The sequence below is a fragment of the Orycteropus afer genome, unplaced genomic scaffold (genome assembly GCF_000298275.1).
Source record: "Orycteropus afer afer isolate SDZICR_OR568_19922 unplaced genomic scaffold, OryAfe1.0 scaffold00312, whole genome shotgun sequence".
In the NCBI taxonomy this organism is placed as follows: domain Eukaryota; kingdom Metazoa; phylum Chordata; class Mammalia; order Tubulidentata; family Orycteropodidae; genus Orycteropus; species Orycteropus afer.
The window spans coordinates 3,949,137-3,960,018 of NW_006921899.1; the positions used below are offsets into that span (position 1 = coordinate 3,949,137).

The 10,882-nt window shown below is 46.1% G+C and overlaps 1 protein-coding gene across 1 annotated transcript in view; it reads right to left on the reverse strand.

Annotated features, from left to right (window-relative positions):
• The window catches only part of LOC103206354 (protein shisa-9-like), a 36,008-nt gene that overhangs the window by 18,901 nt on the left and 6,225 nt on the right, over positions 1-10,882 (reverse strand). Inside the window, exon 3 of the mRNA XM_007951805.2 lies at positions 559-606. Coding sequence (XP_007949996.2) covers positions 559-606 — 48 coding nt within the window. The remainder of the gene's footprint in view (positions 1-558; positions 607-10,882) is intronic.

Here is a 10,882-nt window from a genome sequence, read left to right on the forward strand (position 1 = left end):
TTGATCCAACGTAGCCAGCTAGAAACTCAGACTCCGGTTGGCCTACTCCATAACGCTTGTTACTCAACTCACCACACTGCCTCAGGAAAGTTGAAAAAGCATTCTGGTCCCTAAAAGACACTTAAATCATCCACAAGACCCTGGATCACTCACTCAACTCTTTATCCTCCCTCAGAACTGTGTTCTTCTCCCATGTTTATTTACCTCATGTTTCGCCATTTGACCATGGTGGCTTCCTGAGGAGAGTAGTTCCTGGATGTCTTACCTGCGATGGTCTCCTGTGGTGGTATTTTCCTTCAGGGAGCAAGCGCTGGGACATGAGGGGCAGTACGTTCTTCAACAACTGGCCCGAGCACGGACAAACCACACGCCTGGCTCCCATGTACACACACCGCACACAACACCTACACGCTTGAACTTGGACAAACTTGCACGTGCCATCAAACGGGGACACACGTGTGTACTGGGTCACACATGGACACCAGGACATCCCGTATTTTTATTGACTTGAAATGTGACAACACCTGGACGGAACAACTAGAAAAAACTGTACGGTACCTTTGGGTGACTTCAGTGTGGCCACTGCCCAGTCACCATCACAACTTCCTAAAAAAATAACAATCATGAGATGCTGATCCGTTGGCCGGTTTCCCATGTCCATCCATGTGCCCTGCCCCAGCTGCAGCCTCCAAGGGGGACAGGCCTCAGGGGAAGCAGGGACCATGGAGAAAGGACCAAGTGTGCAAAAAATGCAACGAGGTGTGCACCTCTTTCCACGAGGTTTTGGAGCAAAGTCATGTTAAAAATCAAAAGAGACCTTCTGCCAAAAGCCTAGGTGTTTTCAGTTACATTACCTAGAGAGAAAATTCTTAGGCAGTAAATCTGACTCTAAGCAGCCCTGTGGGTACTGTGGTTAAGTGCTTGGCTGCTAACTGAAAGGCAAGGTTGGCAGTTTGAACCCACCAACTGCTCCATGGGAGAAAGATGTGACCGTCTGCTTTGGTAAATATTACAGCCTCAGAAACTCTATGGGGCAGTTATGTTCTGTCCTATAGGGTTGTTGTGAGTTGGAAACACCTGGACAGCAATGAAGATGGGTTAAAACTGACTCTAAATTTCAGGCCTCTAAGAAAGAACCATCTGGGTCATATTAAGTCACTTTGGCTAATGACAACACTCTGCTGACAAGAGCTACCTTTGGGTCCTGTTTTATTGCAATCCTCTTCCTGAGAAGGCGCATATCATTAGCATGCGGTGAGCACTGCTGATTGTAACACTAAATGCCAGGTAGAAAGTCCCATGGGGCAGGGACTGCCCTACCCAGTGGCTAGTGTGTTTGGCAATCACTGAATGAATGAATTCCGTTTTTTCCATGTAGTTACTCTTTCTAAACCAGTTGCCATCAAGTCAGTTCCAACCCATGGGGACCCCTGTGTGTCAGAGAAGAACTCTGCCCCCAGGGTTTTCAATGGCTGATTTTTCAGAAAGAGATCACCAGGCCTTTCTTCTGGGTGGAATGGAACCTCCAACCTTTCACTTAGCAGTCAAGCCCATTAACCATTTGCATCAACTCCACAGTCGCTGAGTCGATTCCGACTCACAGCCACCCTAGAGGATGGAGTAGAAATGCCCCCATAGGCTCCCCAAGACTATAATCTTTACGGAAGCAGATTTGCACATCTTTCTCCCACAGAGCAGCTGGTAGGTTTGAACTGCTGACTTTGCGGCTACCCATGGAACACTTAACCACTGTGTGCCACCGGGGCTCCTCTGTGGTAATTCCCCTAAACACTAAAGGAATCAAGCTCGTTATCTTAGAATCCCATAACGACTAATGCACTGCCTTATGGAACAGATGTGCAGCTGACGTTTTGGCAATAAATCAGTTTCTCCAAATTGAATTTCATGTCAGATGTACTGAATAGGCCCTGAGGCAGAATCCTATGGTGACTCCTTTCCTAAAGTAAAGGACGGTGAGGATGACCATTAGGGACAGCCCACCCCCTTTTCCAGTGACCTTCTCTGTAAAGCGGGTTTACCTAAAGTGAGGCAAACCTGCCTGTGTCTCTGCCCATTGGCTGGAGGCCTGACTAATCAGCGTGTGCTACTAGCTATCCTTTCCTTTCTGGGGAATCTACCTGGAAAGGCCCTGTTTCTGCCTAATTTCCACACATCTCAGGCTGCCAGCTGAGAGGAGACACAGGGAACAGGCTGTGATGGGAATGATTACAGAGCTCAGATCCGGCCCCATTTAAACATTTCTGGATGGCCTCCCAAGCGTGCCAAAGGACACTCAAATTGCCACATTCCCCCTGCGGAGCTGAACTCCACACCCTCATCACTCACAAAGGAGGGGAAATGGGAGTGACAGCCACAAAGTGACGAAGTTGAAATTAAGTGTGACTACCTCCCCTCTTGCCACCAGGATGGCTTGGTGTTTGTTTCATCTCCCCCAGAGCCAGGGTCCTTGTCATCTGGAAAGAGAGAGGCTGTCCCAAGTCTTCCTGTGTGGGTGGCCTGGAGGCTGACAGAGTCCCCGACCATGTAACACCCATCAAATCCATCACTGTAAGCCACACAGGCAGGATATATCTGGGTCCCCTCTGTCCTCAGTACCCAAGGAGGGCCTTAGTCTGCAAAGTAGAAGATTTTACTTCCTAGATCTGTGATAACAAGAGCACTTAACAAAAGGGCACACAGGCTACTGAATGGGTACTTAAGATGTCATTACATTGTGGGTGGCACTGTTGTTACTGCTGTTGCCACGGAATCAGCCCAGACTCATGGTGACTCCATGTGTCACACAGTAGAACTGTGCCACAGGGTAGGGCGTTCTTGGCTTTCACCTTTGTTTTTAACTTTTTATTGTGGTTTGGGTAAAAGTTCACAGAGCAGATTGATGCCATTCAACTGTCCATACACATTTTGTTTCATGACACTGATTGCAGTCCCCACAATGTCACAGCTCTCTTCCCACTTCACCCCTGTGTTTACCATTTCCCTTCATCCTTCTTCCCTCTCCCTTCCTGCTTTCTGAGCTTCATGCCTGGGCAAATGCTGCCCTTCTGATCTCGGGGGGTATTTATCCTCAAGAGTACATACCTCCTCCCCGGCGTTACTATTCACCTCACAGGCCAATCATTTGGCTGAAAGTTGAGCTACAGGGGTGATGCATTTCCAGGCATGAAGGATGACTAAGGGCCATAGTCTTGGGGTTCCATTGGTCTCTTTCAGACTAGTCCATAAACCAAACCAAACTCACTGCCATCAAGTCGGTTCAGACTAGTATTGGCTTTCATCTTTAAGAAAGCAGACTGCCACGCCTTTCTTCCTCAGAGCTGCTGGGTAGGTTCAAACCGGCAACCTTTGGGTTGCCAGACAACTGCATACCACTTGTACCACCCAGACTCCTGTATTAGTTTTCTGGTGGGTGAAAAGTTAAACCCCCCTCCCTCAAAAAAAATCAAACCCACTGCCATTGAGTTGATTCTGACTCATAGTGACCGCCATCGGGTTTCCAAGGCTATAAATCTTTATGGAAGTAGATTGCCTCATGTTCCTCCCATGGAGCAGCTGGTGGGTTTGAACCACTGGCCCTCTGGTTAGCAGCCAAATGCCTTACCCACTACGCCACAAGACCTCTTAAAATGCCTCTTAATGGGGTCTCCCAAACCTTGCTTTGCCTAGTTGTGTCCTTCAGCTACGGGAACTGCTGTGTGGAAGTCAGCACTACTACCTTGAAAGAACAGAGGATTCTGGGCCTGGCAATGGTGAGTGTAACTGCTGGCTTTGCTATTTATTGGAAGTGAGACTCTGGGAGAATGTAGTAACAACTGTAACGAGCCTCAGTTTCTCTATCTGCACACTGGTGGGACCAATACTGCCCTCAGATGTGCGTCACTTGGCAGGTCAGTGAAATCACACCCCACGGCTGCCCTGACTTTTCTTTAAATTAAACTAGTTGTAGTCCATCCACGATGGATGGTCTCATGCATCTCGTAGGATAGTCATACATGACTCCTGCAGTGAGAGTGAAGAGGGATTTGATGTCACGTTGAAATCCATGGTTGCCGTGGTATTCAAAAGCGCTATTGGAAAATGCAACCAGACTCTGGCAAATCAGCCATACTGACATGTCCAAGGCCAGCAGAGAAAATGTTACCGTATTAAATTTTTGAATTTAAAACAATAGCATTTTGTAAACAGATTGCATTTTATCACTGATGATGGTATATTCTGTCTCCTTCTTTTACTGGGTCCCAACATGGCTCTGGTAGCATAGTGGCTAAAGCACTTGACTGCTCACCAGAAGGCTGGCGGTTCAAACCCACCAGCCACTCCTTGGAAGGAAGGTTGGGCAATCCTACTTCCATAGTGATACTGCCTAGGAAACCCAAGGAGGGGTCGCTATGAGTCGGGGCCGACTCGACTGCACATAACAACAACAACAACAACATGGCACAGAACCATCCAAAAGGAACAGTCTGGAAACTGAGGAGTCCGAGGAGTTAAAGTCTCATACTTTAAGGGAAAAACTGGGCCCAGACCCATGAAGATATAACTGCCAAGGTACAGGGCATTTCTGTCACCATGTCCGTTTCCCCAGGGATGAGAGGTGGTGGTCCTAGAGGCAGGAGCCATCCCTTTGTCTGAGTCACCAGATGTTTTCCCAGACACTCTCTGTCTTATAAATACCAACAGATGAGGAGCCCCAAGGTGGGTTCTCATGCAGCAAACCCACCCCTCTCACACGTGGCTTGGGCAAGGGAGCTCCTTCATTGACCCTTCCAGTTAAACTTTGGCCGTGTCCACAAGAAAAACACGTCTTGGCTTCCACATCCACCATTAGATGATGACTTCATCATCTACACTGATGAATGGGACAGATCTTTTCCATATTTCGATGGGACGTACCATTAAGGGACACCAGACTGAATACCTGGAGAATGAGTATTTGAATATTCATTGGAAATATTTCTAAAATGATTAGACCCACACTTCTGATTCAGTGAGGTGACTCAACTGAGCAACACTGAATCCTTCTCTGATAGACTATAGCACATCATACATCTAGACGTTGACATTCATGGTCCAAACTATGTTTCTGTTGTTGTTCGCTGCCACTGAGTCCATTCTGACTCACGGCGACCCCACGTGTGCAGGGTAGGACTGCTCCACAGGGGACTCCACAGGGTTTCCATGGTTGTGACCTTTTGGAAGCCACTCACCAGGACTCTCCGCCGAGGCACTTCTAGGTGGGTTAGAACTGTCAACCTTCGGCTATTAGCCAAGTGTGTAACTCTTTGTGCCAGCACGTGGGAAAAGGAAGGGTTTGAGATGACGCTTTGTTTGCCTTCAGGGCAGCTGAAAGGAGCCACTGCAGTTTGCTTATTTACTTTATCAAGTTGCCAACATGAGTTACATTTCATATCATCTGTCTTTCCCATCAAACTAGAATGAAGACTGTGGATCTAACTCGCTTCCTCCAAATGAAACCTGTATGACTGCGTGGCAATCAAGCTACCAGTGGATTTGGGATCAGAGGAAGGGCGTGACCAGGAAGCAGCTCTGGTCTGGAGACCTCCATATGCTGTGGTATTTACCATGGGTATTTACCCGGGAGCAGACTGCTGTGGTCAGCACTTTACATGTGCTCCCCCGCTAAATCTTCCCGACAACCTGTGGGCTAGGTGTTATTATCATCAGCCCCATTTTACAGATGGGGAAACCAAGACTTGAGGAGGTTACGTAATTTCTGTAATTCATAAATATCTCAGCTCACATTCAAACATGTTGTTGTTGTTGTTATGTGCTGTCGAGTAGGACCTGACTCATATGCTACCAGAGCTCCCACGTTCAAACATGGTCCCAAACAAATCCAGACACCACATTAGATTCCACCTTGTTTCTGATTATCTTACACTCCTTACTTGATATGGTTCCTATCACGTGGTGTCATTCACTAATTTGACATGTATGGGGAGTGTTTACTAAGTGTCCCATGGCATGCTAGGTGCTGGGGATACACAGAAGAATGGAACAGACCTTTTCCATATTTCAAAGGGACGTACCATTAAGGGACACCAGAGTGAATGCTTGGAGAATGAATGAATAAAAGAATTGTAATTCAACTCCATCACTTCTTCTAGTAGGGGGCAAATGTTGATCAGCCCTTGACATCTCTCTAATGTATGCTGATCTTTGACCTGTAGCTGGGAACCAAGCCCTTAGGGAAGGGAGCCTGTTCTGTGGTCACATGCTATTTATGACCCAATGTCATATAGTACCCATAAATGAATTATAGAGAGGAAGCAGCTCTCTTTACACACAAATGAGAGTGGATACAACAAACAAATGACAATAAAACAGAAGAGAATAGAAAGGCAGGCAGGCCCAGGGAGCAATGGTCTTGGGAGCACCCAATGGATGGTTACAACTTTGTCCCCAAGAGTTGAGCTTCCTCATTTTGTCCAGCACTGCAAGAATGGGACATTTTTAATGCCTACAGGTCTTTGGAACTAGAATGTGTGGACTTGCTTAATTTTCTAATTTTAAAATTAGAATGGTGCCGGAAGACCGGAGAGTGTGGCTTCCTTATGAAGAAAGTGAGGTCCAGAGAGCTTCAGTGACAGCCTCAAAGTCACACGAGCAGCTCAGGTGAGCCAGGGCTGAGCCTCTGACATTGCCCAATGCTTGGAACATTAAAGCAATTTAGGGGAGTCTAAGGAGTCCTGGGTTAGCTTCTAACTGCTAACTCAAAGTTGTTGGTTCGAACCCACTAGCTGTTCCACAGGAGAAAGGTGAGGCAGTCTGCTTCCATAAAGATTACAGCCTTGGAAATTCCATGGGGCAATTTTACTGTGTCTCTAGAGGAAACCCTCAATGGGGCAGCTTGGCACAGTGGCTGTGACAATGGGCTCAAATGTAGCAATGATTACAAAGATGGCACAGAACGGGGCAGTGTATCGTTTGGTTGTATGTGGGGTCACTATGAGTCGGAACTGACTCAACTGCGCCTAACAACAACAGAGAGTCGCTATTAGTCAGAACCAACTCATCACTGACTGGTGGGTTTGAGTTTTAGGATTTTAAGAGGAACTTATATCCCAGAGCTGTTGTAGAACTTGGAAGTCGAGGCTAACAGTTGTCCAGCCTCCCTCAATTCACTGGATTGAGTTTCTAGAAAATGAGCCTGGCTGTCAGAGGTTGTGGAGCTTTTAACAGCAAACCATTTTTCACACAACTATTCTCCTGGGTGGTAACGATTTCATTAATGGAATGCATTTCATCATTCACACCGCGATCACATTATACCTTAATAAAGAACCCTTGAAAGAACATTTATTATGGGATTTGCATTTCATTTGTGCAGCCAGATGCCGGACGCCTGGTAAACCACTGGGTCAGGCCCTCAGCCTGCTCCTCTCCTCGCTGACCGTCCACTCACTAGAGAGTGGCAGGTCCCTCTGTGGCTCAGATAAAGCCCATGGACTCCACAGCAGAGACAAGGATGGAGAAGGAGGACACATCAACCATATCCAGCATCGGGGAAGGATCCCCCAGTGGGATCACCGAGAGTCTTCTAGAAGTTATAGGGGTGCTGCTCCCTTCCTTTTGTTGGGTACTGTCCTGTTGTTTTCAACTCATAGCAATGCCATGTCACAAAGCAGAGCTGCCCTATGGGGTTTTCCTGGCTGCAGTCTTTACGGGGGCAGATCACCAGGTCTTTCTCCCACAGAGCCGTTGGGTGGGTTCGAATCACTGAATCTTTAAGTTAGCAGCCATTAATGCTTAACCATTATGCCAAGAGACTCCTGATGAGCTGGTCTTTAATTCTTATCAATGACAAGTTCCTTTATTTACTCAATAGACATTTCAAAAGTTCCCAATTTGTGGAAGAAAGGGTTACTCAGAAATTGTCAACTGTATTTCCATACTGTAAATTTAATCCCAAATCCACTGCAGAGATTTGCTATGAAAAGGAGTCCCGCATAAACCCTCGAGAGAATCAAGGGACTGTGTGGGAACTTCCACCCATTATTTATGTAAAGAGCCAGCAGCGTGCAGAGGAAATGTGGAGCCCAAGTTGAAGGAACGTGTAGCATAGTGTCATGTGACCAATTCAAAAAGAAGAAGACATCAGGGCTGATTTCTTCTTTTATGCCAAAAGAAGATCAAATGTAACAGTAGACACTAGCTCTCACCTAACTGCAAGGCTCAGAATACGAGGCAGGCCATCAAACATAATGTGAATGCTCCTATGGACCCATCATCAGATATTCCACTCCTAGTAATATCTGAGTACATCCAAACATGCTTAGGAGGCCTGTGCCACTCAAACCACAATATAGAGTAGAGGGGATCTCTGTCATGAGGGTGATGAGGGTTAAGTTAGCATAGGAATTCAGCACAAAACACGGGCAACTGGTATATAACGTTTTAGGAGGCTTTGGATTTAGAAAATCATGTGTCCTTCTGCATAACCTGTGTCCTTGGGCTAACAAGTTGACTCAAGCCCCTCTACATGGCTCCAACTAGAAATCCCAGGAGCTAGAGGAATGTGGCTTCCTAAAGATAGACTGCCGGTACAAACACTTACCAGGCACCTACAAACACTTATTAAGCACCTATATGTGCCAGGCACTATACCAGATGCCCATGTTTGTCTCGTGAATCTGAATTTTGTAGCTCATGGCTGCCACAAACACCATAGAGATGTGACCATGGCTGTGCAGTGGTTCCTGATATTAGTTGATGATGGAATTAGGATATTGGACGTGGAAGCTCATCACGTCCCTAATGAGAGACATGGCAGTGGAAGGAAGAAAAGTGGATGAATAGCTGATAACAACAGGAAGCACATGATCTGTATGTTTAAAGATTCCCAAACAGAACATGGTTCAGTGAAACCTGAGCATGCTCTGTGGTGGGAAGCAGGAAAGCAACTGATTCACCCATGGAATTACTAGTAACAGGACTGTGGGGCTCTGGAGGAGGGAGGGGACCTGCATATGCAGAATGCATACTCTTTGCCTTAATAGATGTCATCTCATCTTAGCCTCACTGGTACCATTATGCCCATTCTACAGAGGAAAAGACTGAGATTTAAAGAGAGGTTCAGTGTTGCCCAAGATCACAGGGACAGGACATAGGAGAGGCAGGATTTGAACCCATCTCCCTGAGAAGCAGGCTCCCAGAAGGAACAGGTTAAGTAAAAAGCCTGGTTATTGCAGCACTTTTCACAAGAGCCAAAAGGTGGAAACAACTGAGATGCCCATCTACAGATGCTGGATGAACAAAATGTGGTCTATCCATACAGTGGAACATTACTCAGCCATATGGACAAATGAAGTCCTGATACATGGCATTATGCTGAGCAAAATAAGTCAGTCACAAAAGGACAAATACTGTATGACCTCACATATATGAAATAAGAAAATACATAGAAACCCAAGATTATTATGTATCAAACACAGGGTGGGAGGAAGGAGGAAAGGAAGCACCATTGCTTAGGGGACATTGAGTTTATGTGAATGGTGGCGGAATAATTCAGAAAACAATATTGAGAATGGTTACACAACAAAAAGAACATTATCAATGCCACAGAATGATACACGTAGAAATTGTTGGATTGCAGAATGTTTTGCCATGTATATTTTCATTACAATTAAAAAAAAGAAAAGGTGGGGTGAGGTATACAGCAGTGTAGAGAACACATGACCACCTAGAAGGTAAAGTGCTGAGACAGGGTTTGGCTTTCTTGGATGTTGAGTTGACCAAATGGTTTTCCATCGATAGCTCTTAACCCTGGTTTCATACTAAAACCTTCTAGAGGCTTTGAAAAATGCCCATGTCTCAGCCCCACTCAAGACCAATTCAATCAAAATCTCTAGGCTGGGGCCAAGCGCTAGGATTTTTCACCTGCTCTCTAGGTAATTCTAAGAACACGCATCCATGACTGAGAACCATGAACTTAGTCAGTATAGCTGCAAACTTCCAGGAACCAGGAATAACTGACTTTGCTAGGGATGCTGCTCCCAACCAATAGAAATCTTCTTAGCAAACTGGTCAGGAGTCTGGGTCACTGTCATAGTCCCTCATATGCATGCAGGGAAATGAACTGAGTAAGAGGCAGAGCTGTGTGCGTGTGTGTGTGTGTGTGTGTGTGTTACCAGCAGGAGCATAGACCCTGGAGTGATCAAAACATAGGTCTGAGTCCCAGCTTGATTGTCCACAGGCTGTTTGATTTGGGGCAAGTCCAATTTGCCTCTTGGGTCTCAGCTTCCAATCTGAAAATTGTAATAATAATCGTGCCTTCCTCTTTGGATACCGAAAAAATGAGATTTCCATATTTTTACTCAAATAACGTATGTTATACATTTTTTGCCAGCTGTACCCTCCTCCATCCCACAGGTATTTTTATAACCACACTATGCTAATTTTTTCTACAGCAACATGTAAAAGAAATAGCACAGAGCTTATGAAAATACTTCTGGAAGGAGGGTGTGGTTGCCAAAAGAAACACATATAACGTGTGTGTTATCTGCGTAAAAACACTAGTGTCTCCCAGTTGGTCAAAATCCGATTCCTAGCAGCTCTAGGCTGCTCTCTCCCAGTTAAGTATTTACATCCTAAAGAGCAGCTGCTGCCTGGGGTAAGAACAAGCAAGGTTTATGGACTTCTCAGAGCTGGGAGGGACTATGTGGTGAAGTGTGTTAGCCATAAAAGTCATGGCTTTCCTGAGCCTGACAGACCTGGGTTCTAGGTCTAGGTTCTCCCGAAGGATTTACAAGAGCAGAGAGTGGATGACAAACAGGCTGGGACGTCACTGGGGTCACATGAGATCCAGGTCCTCCCCAGGAAACCGCTCTCACAGATGTCC